The sequence below is a fragment of the Elephas maximus genome, chromosome X (assembly GCF_024166365.1).
Source record: "Elephas maximus indicus isolate mEleMax1 chromosome X, mEleMax1 primary haplotype, whole genome shotgun sequence".
Lineage (NCBI taxonomy): Eukaryota > Metazoa > Chordata > Mammalia > Proboscidea > Elephantidae > Elephas > Elephas maximus.
Genome location: NC_064846.1, coordinates 112,286,449 through 112,302,266, shown reverse-complemented (window position 1 = coordinate 112,302,266; position 15,818 = coordinate 112,286,449). Strand labels below are relative to the sequence as shown.

General features: G+C 44.9%; 1 protein-coding gene across 1 annotated transcript; it reads right to left on the bottom strand.

The window, feature by feature from the left end:
* Positions 1-6,334: 6,334 nt before the first annotated feature.
* Positions 6,335-7,822, bottom strand: MAGEH1 (MAGE family member H1). Its single transcript, XM_049872638.1, has one exon. It carries the CDS (start codon positions 7,561-7,563, stop codon positions 6,904-6,906), a length of 660 nt encoding a protein of 219 aa, XP_049728595.1. The 5' UTR covers positions 7,564-7,822; the 3' UTR covers positions 6,335-6,903.
* Between the last annotated feature and the right edge of the window lie 7,996 nt (positions 7,823-15,818).

Below are 15,818 nucleotides of genomic sequence, written 5' to 3'. Positions count from 1 at the left end.
TGACTCCAACTTAACCTTTCACTTACTTCTCTAGCAACCACTAATCTTTGTACACACTTGATCCAGCATTTGAGAAAATGTTTTTCCCAGTGGTTAAGCTAAGAATGTGGAAAGAATGTTCCTAAGGGCGGAGGGGTTTGATGCAAGACCCTTATCAGAAATCAGCTATAATTAGCCCTTAGGAAATACTTTGCTTTAAGAATGCTACTTTAACAGAATGATCTCAGAAGGAATGTCTTGTGATTTCCTCGTGACCACCCTGCAAACCCCCCTTTAGTCACATGCTTCTACAATTTAGAAGACTAACCAATTTAGGTAACTCACATGTATACTTTAAACCAATCATGTTAAGATCCGCCCGCCCCCCAGTTGTCCCACCTCTTACTTCCCTAATTTTGTACTTTCCAATCAGAGAATTGTACTTTAAGTTCCTGATTTTCCAGTATAAATATACCTTTGTAACTCCACCACCTTGGAATACTTATTTTCACTTTGTGGACTATGCATTCTCCCAGTCCGAACTGTCTCGAACCTCCAATAAATCTCTTTACTTTTATTTTAAACAGAGCACACATTCTTACCCTTTAACACTAGGTACAATGAGGCTTATAAAGAGGAGGGAGAAATATAGAAGATCAACCATTGGCTAATCTTAATGTGGTTGATTGAACCCTGTCTTCCCCCTTTTACTGAGATCAACTGATACCAGTTTACTTCTGGCCCCCTCCACCCTCCTGCAGCCATGAGACTTTCTGATATTTAAATTACAAGATAATGGTTTGACAACAATCCTTTTCTAGCAGAGTAAGATAAATTTATATTGCTGTAGAGCAATTTTTGGCAGACTTCTCCAGTTTGGGTCAGGCTTTTTATGGTTAATATTTGGTTTTTTGGATAAGAAAAACCTTAAAAATCCCAGTAAGATGTCTGTTATTAATTTTCCTGTTCTATGCAGTCAAGAACTGGGCCTGATTTTCACAAGCTTTTTATGGGCTGGAAACCCTGGTAGTGTAGCGGTTAAGTGCTATGGCTGCTAACAAGATGTCAGCAGTTCGAATCCACCAGGTGTTCTTGGAAACTCTAAGGTGCAGTTCTACTCTGTCCTGTAGGGTTGCTATGAGTCGGAATCAACTCAATGGCAGTGGGTTTGGTTTATGGTTTGTTTATGGGCTCTGCAGTCCCCTCCAACCCACTCTGTGGAAACTTTATGCCTGTTTGATAATGAGCAGTACAAGCCTAGTGGCAATTTCTCCTCCAAAAACCTGTTCTCCAAGCTCCAGATCACTCTAGACTTATTCTCCTGTATAGTGTTGGCAGAGCTGAGCCCCTCCTTTGTCCAAGTGTCCTCATGCAGATTTCAAAGCAATGTCATCAGCTCTTTGATGTTTAACCATTTCACAGTTTGCAGGTCCTGGAGTAATCTGTTTATAGGTCTCAGTACATCTTGCATGCTCATCACCCTTCCCAACACCACCGCCATCCACCTCAAAATCATTTTCTTAAGGGAATTGGAATTCTAAGTTTCTGTCTAAGGAGGAGACATAGGGATCCTGGCTGCTACCCATCTCACAAGGGCCAAAGTGAGCTCAGACAGAATCCATATCCATTTTTAACAGTGTTCATTGTCTGCTCTGCCCAAGGCTGCTGAGGCCAAAGCCACAAGACTGGGCCTAAGGAGGACAATCCCTCCCCTAAGCCTCTCTTTTTTCACAGGAGCAAATACTAGTTGATGATTTCTTACCCCTAGTCACTCTGCTCAAGGTAAGAGTTCTGCCAGCCCATTGTCCATCTGGATTGGAAACAGCATCAATGAGCAAAGTTGCAGCCCCAGAAAGGTTACTGTTTTCTTGGTCCACTGTGCAAAAGTCAGGACCTAGGCTTTGAAGATTGATAGAGTGTGCAGGGTGGTGAAGCTTCTGAGGAATGTGTTGTGATGGGGAAAACACACTTGTCATGGAAGGAAATACTCATTCTACGAATAGTAACCTCTCAAGGAAGCCTGGCCATGGGGCCAAAACAAACCAGAATAAATGGAGGCCATAGCTAATCCCCAAACTTCATATTAACCTTATCTTCCCAAGCTCCCACACACCAACCCCAGCATGTTCCTTCCCACTATTGCCTTGGGCTGTTTGAAGAAGGAAGACTTCTCAAGGCTGAGAGGAGCTCCTGGAGTCCTGGTGTTGCAGGCCGAGGCTTCCCAGCTCGGGACTAAGCCCTTCCTACGTTCTTGCCTTCTACTGACCAAGAATGACCTGGAGCGGCTCAGAGGTTCCACAAAAGCAAAGGTTTATTAGCGACAGAAAGAAAGTAAAGACTCTCGAGCCAGGAACAGAGAGGGACCAAGCAACACTAGCCTCTGTTTCCCCGAACAAAGGTTTTTCTGCAGCTTAGATGGGTTTGGGGAGGATAATAGGGTAATGAATATTTAGTAGGTGCCTTTCAAGGGGTGGGTACTTCTCAGTATGGCAGTGCATACTAAATTAGGCTGCTCGAACATCTGGAATCCAAGATGGAATCCATAGCAAAGACTCCTGGGACTGGGTGGCAGAACTTACTATGGGGTGTTGTGCCTGTGCAGTCCCCCTGCAGCGCTGGTTCAATTCCTGTCGCAGGTACTTGCATCAGGCAGAGGTCATTCATCAGTCAACTTATGGATGTCTGCACATGCTCCAGGAACCAAATCGGGCTGGTCCTCCTGAAAAACATCTTACAAGAAAGTGCATCGTTTGTTCTTTCCTTATCATACATTCCAGGATGGGGGTTTTATGACATTAGCCAAGCTTTCAGGTGTTGCAGGGCTCCTGGCCTAGGGGCTCAGTCCCCTTTTCTTCACTATCTCACTGGTGATGCAATCTGTTGTTGTAGTGTAACAGTGTGTACTTTAGACTTGGCCAGCCCTGGGTTAACCCTGGTGGTGTAGTGGCTAAGTACTACTGCTGCTAACCAAAGGGTCAGCAGTTCAAATCTGCCAGGCGCTCCTTGGAAACTCTATGGGGCAGTTTTACTCTGTCCTATAGGGTTGCTATGAGTCGGAATTGACTTACAGCAATGGGTTTAGTTTGGGTTCACATCCAAGGCTGTCGCTGACCAGCCAGGGGACCCCAGAAACTTGCTTCTGAATCAGACCCTGAATTTCTTTCTTGGTAAACTTGGTCTAGTGGCACCTACCTTTCAAGACTTGCAGGACTGTTGCAAAAGTTAGAGACAGCATAGGTAAGCAGCCATCAACGTGCCTGGCACAGTTTAAGCACACAGTAAATGGCAGCTGCTACTCTTGCTATGCCTTGGGGAGTTTTTGGCTCTTTATCTCTGAGCTCCCTAAACAACTGGAGTGTTCTAAAAAAAAAAAAAACTCCATCCAGCTTCAGAGGCAGTCTTGCAATGAAAATTGTAGCCCCCACCTCCGCCAGCTTAGATTCATTATTTACACAGCAAAAGGCTCACAGCTTGGTGTCCCATCTGGACAGATCTCAAAGCTCAAAGAATTTATGTAAATGGTCAAGAATATTCTCTTTTTCTCACTGCCTTTCAGAAACCTATTTCTTTGCCTCTCCCTCAGCCCTGTCTTTCGTAGCCACTGAAATCCTGCCCTTGTTCAGGGTGTATCTAATCAAATGAAGATTAACTCTTTGCAGTACCAATGTAGTATGTTGGGGGAGGGGGGCTGATCTTTCAGGTCACTGGAGAATGAGCCTGGGCTATTGATTGCTTTCTTGTTGGGCTAGGGCAGGTCACCCTTTCCTTTGTACTTCCCTGTTTTTGGAGTGCAGCTTGGGATATACTCCCAGTTTATCTCCTCTTTTACTGGGTCCTATGGAAACCGTGGTGGCATAGTGGTTAAGAGTTACGGCTGCTAACCAAAGGTCAGCTGTTCGAATCCACCAGGCACTTTGGAAACTCTATGGGGCAGTCCTACTTTGTCCTATAGCGTTGCTATGAGTTGGAATCTATTCGACGACAACAGGTTTGACTGGTTCTCTATAGGGTCGCCATGAGTCGGAACCAACTCGATGGCACCTAACGACAAAAACAACTGGTTCTCTGACTGAATTAAGCTTCTTGGCCCACACTTGGAAGCAACCATATTAGACATTTGGATGATTACTCCCTACCAGAGCCAAAGAAAACATGGATTCAGCCAGGTTTTGGAAGGACATTATTTCTTCCCCTAAGCTGGCTGACACTTCCTATAAGATAGGGACAATCATACTAGCCTGGAAGAGTTGTGAAGAATAAAGACAATATGTGATACAGAGGAGGTGCTCAATAAATCTTTATTCTGCTGACTTGATCACTTACTAGCTGAGTGACCTGAAGCTGACTGACTCCCATGAGCCTATCCTCCTTCCATAAAAGGGTTAGAATTTAAAGTTGGCCTGGCATTAAAAGGATTTGAGGCTGCAGTTGGGGATGCTGAGACCTCTCCCACTGACTTCACAAGATTTTTTTTTGCAGAGATTTTGTGTGGGCATTGGCAGGTAGAGGCGGACAGCAGGGTGTGCTATAGAAAAGCACTCCGGATTCGCAGGGAATGCACTTGGGGGTGTTGTCTAGAATCTGTCACTTGCCACCTCTATGGCCCTAGACAGGAAAGCCAGAAACCTGAACCTCAGATGCACATCTTGAATACCTCTGGAGGTGGTATTGCTAATATGACCTCTCCAAGGAAAGAAACATGCCTTTTGACTTTCTGCAGCCCCAATTTCTATCACACAGATACAAGCTCATATAGCTCAACTTGCAGAAGGCTCTTATTTTCTTGTTTGCTGAATGAATTTTGAGCTACGAGGGGTCATAGTTACTACGTTAGTTTCAAGCCCCTTCTGCCTGCAGGTTGATGTCGATGGGTCCCTGAGCCTGTGTCAGAAAGTCATTTGATAGCTTACTCCACACCCAGAGGCTTTACTTTGCACACAGCTGGAAGCAGGGTGAGACTAGAGGCAAAGAAGAACAAGGGTAGCCTTGCAGCTCTTTTTTTGTGTGGCAGCTGCTCCTCTGAGCCCCACAAGGCTAGGTTAGGCACCTTTCCTAGGTATTCCCTATTAGGGGGCTTATCTCAGTTCACAAGGTGTTTAGCCTCAGGGCTGTGGCAGCTTCTTATACATGTTCTTTGCCTGTAGCTGATAGGAATATGTGTGGTGACTCCCAAATCTTCTCTAGATTTGCTGTAGGGTGAGGTAGAAGATTCAGAAGACTCTGGTGATAGAATGGATGAGAAGAGCATTGAGCTACTTGCACCAAGAGGTGAGGAAGTGTGAAAGCTCCTGGGGTTGGGAAGAAGCCTCATCCCACATGGCCAAATCCTACCATGCCAGGTAGCCTTCTGGACTTATTACACTGGTGGAAAGAGAGTCAAAATGGTTATTCTCCACACCCCCTCCCACACACTTTTTAAAAGTGTGCTTTATAGCCAACAGCAGTCCCTGAGAGAAGTGCCCAAGTTACATTTCAGAGATACCACAGGTGGAGTCTTCTCTCTGGCTCATCCAATATCCAGGAAGCTCTGCTTCTCTAGAGCCTTTATTTTTTATTATTAGTCCACGGTTATTATTACTCATTATAATTATTATCATTAAAGTCAGCCATAACACCCACCCTTTGAGGATCTGGTCCATGCTCACTTCCCTGCACCCCACTTCTTGTTTTCCACTTTCCTTTCGACATAACCTTAATAGTGCGGTGAAGAATTTGCTGTTTCCAAATGTCCATAGGCCTCCATATTTACTTCTTCCCCCATCTCCAATATTTTTAGGCCTCAGATTCCCATCTCAGCAAGAATTTTCTGACAGTCCCATCTTTTTGTATTTCTATAGTGCCCCATGATGGCCTTTTTCCTGCAACTACTCTCTGTCCTGTAGGGTCGCTATGAGTAGGAATCGACTCGACGGCAGTGGAGTTTAGACTCCTTTGCTCTGTTGTTCTCCTCTCAAGCTAACTATCTCTTCTATTCCCACAGCACCCTGCAAAGCTTCCCCTCCTCCTTCGTCAGTGCCCCCTCCTCCAAGCTGAGTTTTCAAAAGAATACTTCACACAAAATATTTTCATAGTACCCTCTGATGCCCCTTTAATTCCGCCCCCCCCCCCCCGAAGCTCGTTAAAGCATCTCTTAAATTTCCATAGTACCCTATGATGTCCCCATCACTGACTCAATCCTCAAGACAGGTCATATATGCTTTTTTTTTTCACGGAACCCCATGCTAACCCCCCACTACAGCATTTATCACACTGTTACTTTACATGTCTTTCCCCTGTAATCCAAAACATTTTTTGGAACTCGGGTTGCATGCTAAGGAGTATCCCCAAACCTATACTTGTGCCTCACACATAACAGGTGGGCAATAAATGAACAAAGTGTCCTAGTCATTATGCTTTTATTTTTTTCTATATTCTGCAGTAACAAAACAAATTCACAGCAAATGTCAGTCTTCTTTACACAATAGCAGACACAAAGAGATGCAGAAAGGTCAGAAGTGAGCAATTCCCTCTTCTTCCCCCACGTTTTACTGGTTATTTCAAACTTTCAAAGAATAGCCCAGGTCAATGGTACATAATTTGTAGAAGATCACAGAATATAATGGAAAAACTTCATTTTATAATGCTAGCAAAACTGTTTAAAATGCTAGCACTAAAAAAGCCACTAAATCTCAATGACAGAAAAAAAATCTCTTCTTCAATTTTTAAACAGATGTGATTCTAATTTAACAACATATTAAAATGCATAAAATTTACAATATCCAAACATTGCTCTATTCTCAGTTAAACAATTGGGACTGATCACAAATAGTACATACAGTGCCCCCCTCCCCAACCCCGTTATTTTTAACTCAGGACCTAGGCTATCTACTCCTCGGGGTACCTTTGACTCTGTTTTCCACCCCCAAGGGTCTGCCCTGGGTTCTTCTAGGGTGCGGAGTAACCCCTAGCACCTGAATTGAGGATAGCCTCAACTTCTGCATCATCCTCTGAATCCCAATCGTAATTACATGGCCAGTCTTTGGAACATCGGTTACGCACCCTTGCCACAAAATGCATGACTTTCAGCTTGCTGGATTCCACGTGTGCTCGAGGGCCCCAGAAGAACTCATACTCCACGGGACTGCTGCGGGGCACTGGCTTATAAATCAGGTACCCTCTGCGCACAAACTCTTCCGTGACGACCTTCTTCGGATCTCCAAAGATGCTGTGCTGCCTGCCAGGCTGCATCCCCAACTTCCCCAGCACCTTCCACACCAAGGCCTCCTTGGCGCTGTTGCCCATAATGAAGATGAGGGCTAGTATGGACATCAGGAGACTTTTCTTGGTGCCCTGAAAATTGCTCCGGGGTACCGAGGGCTTTTGTGCTTGAGCAGTGCTGGACGCTTCTTCAGAGGTGGTGGAGGGCTCGTCGGGGGTGCTCGGGTCTTCCTCACGGCCACTCAGGTCGTCCTGGCGGGTGCAAGGGACCACCGGGGTGGCCAGCAGGGCATTGGAAGCCTCTGAGGCCTGGATTTTGCGATTGTTGCGATTCTCTTCTGCAGCCCTTGCATTACGGCGGCGCCGACTCTTCCGCCCCCGAGGCATGTCTCCTGCTAGGCGCACAAAGTACAGCTATCCTAGGGAAGGGTGTCTGTAGCCCCTGTAGAATGCAAATATCTCTAGCGCAAGAAGGGGCTGCAGATGAAGCCACCTACGTCAAATACAGTCTTTGTAGCAACGAACCAGATATTCACAGCGCCAAAGCTCTTTCTCAAGCAAGCTGACTCGCTTGAGAAGCGCTGCCTGCCGGTAGCTGCAGCAGCTGCAGCACACAAGAATACTCAGCAGGATCGGCTCCGCCTCTCCTGCCACGCACTCACCTAACTCCAAAGAGGAAGTGGGCGTGTCATCACGGTGATTTCCGCTGGCACGTAGGAAAAGGAACAGCACACAGAAGGGGTGGGGCAGAGACAGAAATGACAGCTACAGACTGGCAGGGCAGGAGGATACGGAGGAGAAAAGGATGGCATAGGGTTCATGTAATCTGCAGTGTAATACAAACATTCAGAGACTGGCTCGCGGGTCTTGGAAAGGAGCGGGTCTCTACTACAATCCCACCTAAGGCAGGCTGTGGGGAGGGGGCGGGGAGTGGGAAGTTATCCCTGGAAGGAATCAGCTGGACCCAGCCCTCCTTTCCTGTTTTGTTTTACACACCGCAATCATTCACTCGTCCTGTTTTCAGAGGGCTTTTATGTATTTATTAGTTAATTAGTGGGCCCGTACAGGACCCAGACAAGATTGTTAAGACTGCAGTGTGGTTCATAAGAGAAGATGGAACTGCAATAGCAGTCCTTTAAAGGCTCCTGGAGAGCTTTTAAATGTTACATATCCACAGGATAATTAAACAGCGCAGTAACAGGATCAGATTTACATTTGTGCGTTCTTACACAATACTGGGAATCATGGCCCAGCCAAATTGATACACACATTTTTGGGGGGACATAATTCAATTCATTACAGGAGAATTCCAACTATATGACACTGAGTCCTTCCCTCACCTCCTTTCCTGCCCCTTATCTCCCTCTATCCATCTCCCGTTGGTCACTAGCCTTGGCTGGAAGGTCAGTTCCTAATATTTCTTTATTAGGGTAAACTATTGCCTGGAAGACCAAATAGAAAGCAATTACGGAAAGAAGTAAGAGGAGAAGAAAGTGAGTCTTGAAGCAGTTGCCATGGGGGTGGAGAGGCAGAGAGGAATTTTAATGGTTACCACAGACAGGCCTTGGATACTGACTGGATGGAAATGGGGAGTGGGGAAGGGGTGGTGGAGTGCAGAATGACTCCAATCAACCTTGATACCTGATTTATTTTGCTCCTTTCAAGAGGATACTCTGAATGTTCTGTTCCCCGACTCTTGCCTTTGCTCACACTGTTTCCTCAGTCTGAAGTGCCTTGCCTTCCATCTCCACCTCTCTAAATTCCATTTGCCTGCTCACAGGCCTCTTCTCTGAAACTTGTTTTGGTCTTCCCAATAGGGTAATGAGTCAATTTTTGCTCCCCCGAGGGAGGCCTTATAGCAAATACTGTGTATCTTTCTTATGTCATTCAAAATACACTAGCTTAGACAAGTCACTTCACCTCTCTGAGCTTCAGTCTTCTCATCTGTATAATGGGTTTAATAAAGTACAGGTCTGATAGGGTTGTGAGAATTAAATGAGATGATAAATAAAATACACCTATCACATAATAAGCACAAAATTTGCCTTCGAGTTGTTTCAAGTAGTGTGTGAGAGTGGCATTTAATACATGCTTGTTGAAAGAATACATGTTGCAAAAGGTTCTACATGTGTTCTTGACTGTGCTCTTATTAAACAGTAAATAAATACTTCATAACTGCTTGGCTGGGACGAATTAAGTGTTTGCATGACAGGACCTCAGATTGTAATCCCCCTGAAGGAAGGGGCTGTGTCTTGGCCATACTAGCTGTTGGTAGAGTTTATGGAATGGGATATGGCTGCATCCAGTGAATTAATTCTGGGGTGGGGCAGCGTGTCCCACTGGGAAAGCAGAATTGCCAACAGAATTGCACCCAGGAATGCCCAACCTACTGTACATGTGTAGAAAGAGGTTTCCTAGTGTAGAAAAAAAGAATGTTGAACTCATTCTAGCCCAGCCTGTGTCACTTACAAGCTCTGTGACCTTGATCAGTTCACCTAACATCTCTGTCCTCTGATTTATCCTCTTTTACAAACAGAGAAGGCTGACCTCTCCAGCCATTTCTGCCTGCGAAGCTTATGGTGAGGCTCTCTGGAGATCATGTTCACAAAGCATCTATCTGACGTGCTTTGTGGATGAAAGATTCTCATTAGGAGACCCAGGTAAAACATTACTGGCCTTCTTTAGAAAGAGAAACTCCAGCAGTGAGTATGATATTGTACACTTCCATGGGCACTTTGCAATGAGCTGATGTAGTGCTAGTTGAAGAATTGCCTGGAAAACAGAGATGGAATAAAGAAATATTAGGAACTGACCTTCCAGCCAAGGCTAGTGACCAACGGGAGATGGATAGAGGGAGATAAGGGGCAGGAAAGGAGGTGAGGGAAGGACTCAGTGTCATATAGTTGGAATTCTCCTGTAATGAATTGAATTATGTCCCCCCAAAAATGTGTGTATCAATTTGGCTGGGCCATGATTCCCAGTATTGTGTAGTTATGATCGTAATTTTATGTTAAAGAGGATTAGGGTGAGATTGTAACACCCTTACTAAGGTCATATCCCTGATCCAATATAAAGGGAGTTTCCCTGGGGTGTGGCCTGCACCACCTTTTATCTTACAAGAGATAAAAGGAAGGGAAGCAAGCAGAGGGGGGGACCTGATACCACCAAGAAAGCAGCAGCTGGGAGCAGAGCACGCCTTTGGACCTGAGCTTCCTGCACTTAGATACTCCCAAACTAAGGGAAGACTGATGACAAGGACCTTCCTCCAGAGCCAAAAGAGAGAGAAAGGCCTCCCCTGGAGCTGGTGCCCTGAATTCTTTTAGCCTACTGCAATGTGATAATAAATTTCTCTTTGTTAAAGTCATCCACTTGTGGTATTTCTGTTATAACAGCACTGTATAACTAAGACACCTCCTAAACCTGGCGGTCAATTCTTTCAGGTGCCTTGGCTGCCTGCTTTACAGAGAAACGTAGCAGTATAGCCAAACCCCAGACCTGAGAAGGCCTGAGTTTCTACAGGTCCCCGTATCTACCACATTTCTAGAGGTAGCCTTGATAGCACTGCAACCTGGGGTACCTGCTGGGTGAGGGACTAAGGGGTGATCACTGGCACCCCCTTTGACCTGTATCAGTCCAAGCCAATAGCAAGTTCGCCACAGGGCCTGAGGTATTTACTGCTTGTGTGGCTGGAATTGAACAGGATCCTGGGCCAGGAATTCTGGTGGGGAATGGAAGTTCTCTGCTTCAGTTTGAACAGCAATTGAGTGAAGAGCAGCCTTTCAGTGTTTAGCTCCTTATTTTTTTAAATTCTTAGGACAGACACCCACTGGATGGTAGGACATACTCTGTAGCTTCAAACAATAGGCTGTGTAGGTGAGGCAGGGTGAAGCATCCTTTGAACCCTATTCTTTTGATTCCTTGCTTTCTCCTCTACTTTCTCTCCCTTTCTCTGACCTGGAGGAAGGTTGACAAGAAGCATTTTCCCACATGTCAAAAGAGGCCCAGTGAAGACGGGAGGCCAGATGCTGGCCTGATGCCAGGACAAGTGGTAATGGCCACTGAGGAAACACCCATGAACGGATGTTGTCAGCAAGTGGTTGCTAAACAACACATCTATTGGCCTCACTCAGATCCCTGCAGACCCCATGTCAGCCCCAGCCCCACACTTGCTTTGGGCTGAACTCTGTATTTTATCCTGAATTAGATCAGAATGTATTGGGTCACAGAAGGCTTCAAAGAGTCCAACAGCACACATGAGTGACCTGGATCAGAGCAAGTCCCCCTTAGCCCCCCCCCTTCTCCTTCTCTCTTTGAATATTTGGAATTCTGTGTGCAGAAGCACTGCCAGTTCCCCTTTATTCTTTCAAATTTCTTCCATATTCTGATGGTATTCTATGCAAATATAATTCTACAAACTCAGTTCTCTTCTGAACTCACTTTCTAACAGAAATTTTCTTTATAGCCAGTACCTATGGAGGCTTCCTGTTGGGTAAGCTTAAGCATAAACTGATTTGGGACAGTGAACATTTGTTGCTGCACTCCCTTCTGCCCACCAACCAGCTAATTGAGGAGGGGTGCCATTTCTTGTCACCACCTCCTTCATCTGAGTGAATCTTTGCTTAGCTCCACAACCAGGACAAGGCAGCTCTGGATAGCACCCTGGGGAGATCAGAGCCTATTCTTAAGTAGTGTACAACCTAGGGTCACAGCACCCTACCAGGGTCCCCAAAGGAGTAATGAGGAAAAGTGTTTAGGCTGAGGGCTACTCTCAGTATTTCTAAAAGCTTAACAGAGATAAAATTCACATAAGACAAGAGTACAGAAGCTATCAGTCAATAAACACAGTGTATTTAATAGCCAGAATATAACCAGGCATTGTATTAACAGGAGGAAGAAGCACATGACAAAGGAAGGACAACTGAACTCTGAGGGCCCTAGGATTACAAGAAGAAGAGGGAAACTAACTCAGATGCTCTAGGCTGCCATGCTCTGTGCATAAACTACTTCCAAACTGGAATCTTTCCAGAAACATTCACTTACCAATGAAGCTAGAGAGAGGTTAACTAACTTGCCCAAGGAATTCACTGCCGATGTCAGGATTTCAGCTCACATCTTCAGATTCCCAAGTCCTAGCTTGTGATACCACACCTCATAGTTGCTCTGATTGAGTGTTTGTGTGGTGGTATGAGGAGGCTTGAATTAAAGGGAGTGGTTGAGCTCCCTTGGGATAGGAGCAGAAGGGAAAGAGATGAAAAAAACAGAGGAGCAAGGCAGAGGGATCCTCACTCACCTTGCCAGGTTTTCCATACTTGGCTCTGCCCCTTCTAAGCTTTGTCGTGTCTGGCATGTTATTTAACCTTACTAAGTCTAAGTTTCTTGATCTGCAAAAGGGTATATCATAGAGGTGTTGTGAAGATTAAAGGGAAATGCAGGGGGTGGTAGCTGAAAAATGGCTTCCCAAAGATGTCCAGGTCCTATCCCCAGAACCTGTGAATATGTTACCTTATGTGACAAGAGGAACTTTGCAGATATGATTAAGTTAAGGGTCATGAGATGACAAGGTTGTCCTGGATTATCCAAATGAGTCCAGTAAAATCACAAGAGTCCTTAGAAGAGGGAGACAGTAGAGTTAGAGTCAGAAAGAAGATGTAAGGATGAAAACAGAGGTCAGAGAACAGATGTCAGGGGGAGAAAAGATGCTACACTGCTGGTTTTGAAGATAAATGAAGGTTTCACCAGCCCAGGAATGTACGGGGTCTCTTGAAGCTGGAAAAGGTGAAGAAATGGATTTCCTCCTAGAGCTTCCAGAAGGAACACAGCCTTGTGTGGACATTTCAGACTTCTGACATCCAGAACTGTAGATAAATAAATTTGTGTGACTTTACACAACTAAGTTTGTGATAATTTGTTACAGCAGCCATAGGATTCTAACACACAAGGCATATGAGTGCCTCAGTCATGGGGAGTGCTTAATGAAAGACAGCTATCATTACTGTTGAGGTGAACTTGTATTATTGCAATATTTTCAGTGAAAACATGGGGGAAGGGCTAGTGTGGAACATGAGATTGGGATGGGAACCTTAACAGCAATTCTTTCGGGAGTTGATGCACCCTGTTCTGCCCCAGTATATTGCCCACTGTCTTAGTCATCTAGTGCTGCTATAACAGAAATACCACAAGTGGATGGTTTTAGCAAACAGAAATTTATTCTGTCACAGTTTAGGAGGCTAGAAGTCCAAAATCAGGGAGCCGGATTTAGGGGAAGGTTTTCTCTCTCTGTCTGCACTGGGGTAAGGTCCTTAATTCCTTTAACAACTGTGGACCTCGCATCCTTGGAGATCTACATTTGTCTTGGCATCAATCTTCCCCTGGGTCTAGGAGGTTCTCAGTGCAGGAGCCCTGGATCCAAAGGACATGTTCTGCTCCAGGATCTTCTTTCTTGGTGATAGGGGGTCCCGGGATCTTTGCTTTACTCTCTTGTAAGATAAAAGGTGATGGGGGAGGCAGGGCCAAGCTGGTGGAATAAATAGACACTTCTGGTGATTCCTCTTACAACAAAGACCAAAAAAAAAAAATAAGTGAAACTATTATATTTATGACAGGATAGGAGCCCTGAAAATCCAAGGCAAACTTAGAAAAAGGACTGAGCAGCCGGGAGAGGGAGAGACAGTTCATAAGTGAAGAGGAGTTGCCGGACCTGAATCGCCAGGATCCTTCCTGCGCCATTCCCAGGAGAGAAGGCAGCAGGCAGGTAGTAGCATTCGGCCACAGTTTCCTCAGGGAGCAGCAGCCAGCCGCACAGCCTACTCACACCTCCAGAACGAGAGAAGAACGGCGCTCTAGTCAAAAAGTAAGTATTTGCGTACATTTTACTGTGCCCCCCCATCAAGCAGCCATCAGAGGCTGTTGATTTCCCTGGGCCTGAGATAGGCCCTGTTGACAACCTGGAGCCATTCTCCCAGCCTTGGAGAAAGAATAAATTCGTAATTGGGGGAAAAGATAATTTGCCAGTTCCACTAACTGGGGGAGCTCTGGACAGAAGTGGCTCCTGTCCAGGCATAAACCGTCTGTGGGCTTTGAATACCTTCCTCCCCTACATGGACCTGCGTGGGCCCATTTCATGAGAATAGGCCCTCGCTGGCAGACTGCAACTGCTTCAGCTCTGCGGTGGAGAAGTGGGTACTTGATGATTGACACCACATTGGCTATTAAACGGGGTCCTCACCTACCCACATCAGGGGCCTAAGGACTGGTAGCTCCACTCAGGTCACCCAGCCACCTGCAACAGAGGTCGAAGGATAACTGACACCTCCCAGTCCTTACAAACAAAAGCACTGGGTGCCCACGATGGGTCTGCAGAAACCACCCACCTGTACGCTCTAGGGAAGACAGATGCACTTTCCTCAGAGTCACTTGGAGGACAATTCTCAACTCCCCACCTTATTCAGAGCATGATCCCCTGCTTCAATACTGGTACCTACACCAATCACCCCTGCCCCTCTAAGACTGTAGGACAGAGCCTGTACCACACATTTAATGACCAACTACCTGTACACCTGAGCTAAAACCATACAAGAAAAATGAATGTGCTCCTAGACTGATATACCTGATATCAACTCTATCCATCTGGTGACAGGACATCAGAGCTTCAAAGGCAAAAATAATCAAGCTAGCTCACTCAAGCAACCCATTTGGGTATATCAAAACAAAACAAAGCAAGAAGCTAGGATACAGAAAGCAAACATAAAATAAACTAATATAATAACTTATAGATGGATCAGAGACAAAAGTCAATATTGAATCACATAAAGAAGCAGACCATGATCGCATCAAAAAGCTTTCAAAAACAAAGCCTCAAGGCATCTTCTGGATGAAGGTGCCCTCCTGGAATTAATGGATGCAGAATACAAAAGATTAATATATGGAACTCTTCAAGACTTAAGGAAGGAGATCGGGCAAAACACAGAAGAAGCCAAGGAACACACATATAAAACAGTTGAAGACATTAAAAAGGTTATTCAAGAACATAATGAAAAATTAATAAGCTGCCAGAATGCAAAGAGAGACAGCAATTAGAAATTCAGATTAACAACAACAACAAAAAATAAAACACATAATTAGACAACTCAATAGTGAGTCAGAGGAGCAGAATTGAGCAAGTGGAAGGCAGAATTGGGGACCATTAAGATAAAGCACTTGGCACCAATATATTTGAAGAAAAATCAGATAAAAGAACTTAAAAAAAAGAAGAAAACTTAAGAATCATGTGTGACTTTATCAAAAGAAATAACCTACGAGTGATTGGAGTACCAGAACAGGGAAGGATAACAGAAAATACGGAAAGAATTGTTGAAGATTTGTTGGCAGACAACTCCCCAAATATCATGAAAAATGACGAGATATGCACCCAAGATGCTCATCGAACTCCACGTAAGGTAGATCTTAAAAGAATTCACCAAGACATATTAAAATCAAACTTGCCAAAACCAAAGATAAAGAATTTTAAAAGTAGCTAGGGATAAACGAAAAGATACCTACAAAAAAAAAAAAAAAGGACAGTCAATACAAATAAACTCAGACTACTTGGCAGAAAACATGCAGGCAAGAAGGCAATGGGATGAAAAAAAAATTGCCAGCCAAGA

Coding starts and splice junctions, on each gene's coding strand:
- MAGEH1 (XM_049872638.1), bottom strand. CDS start 7,563: ATGCCTCGGGGGCGGAAGAGTCGGCGCCGCCGTAATGCAAGGGCTGCA.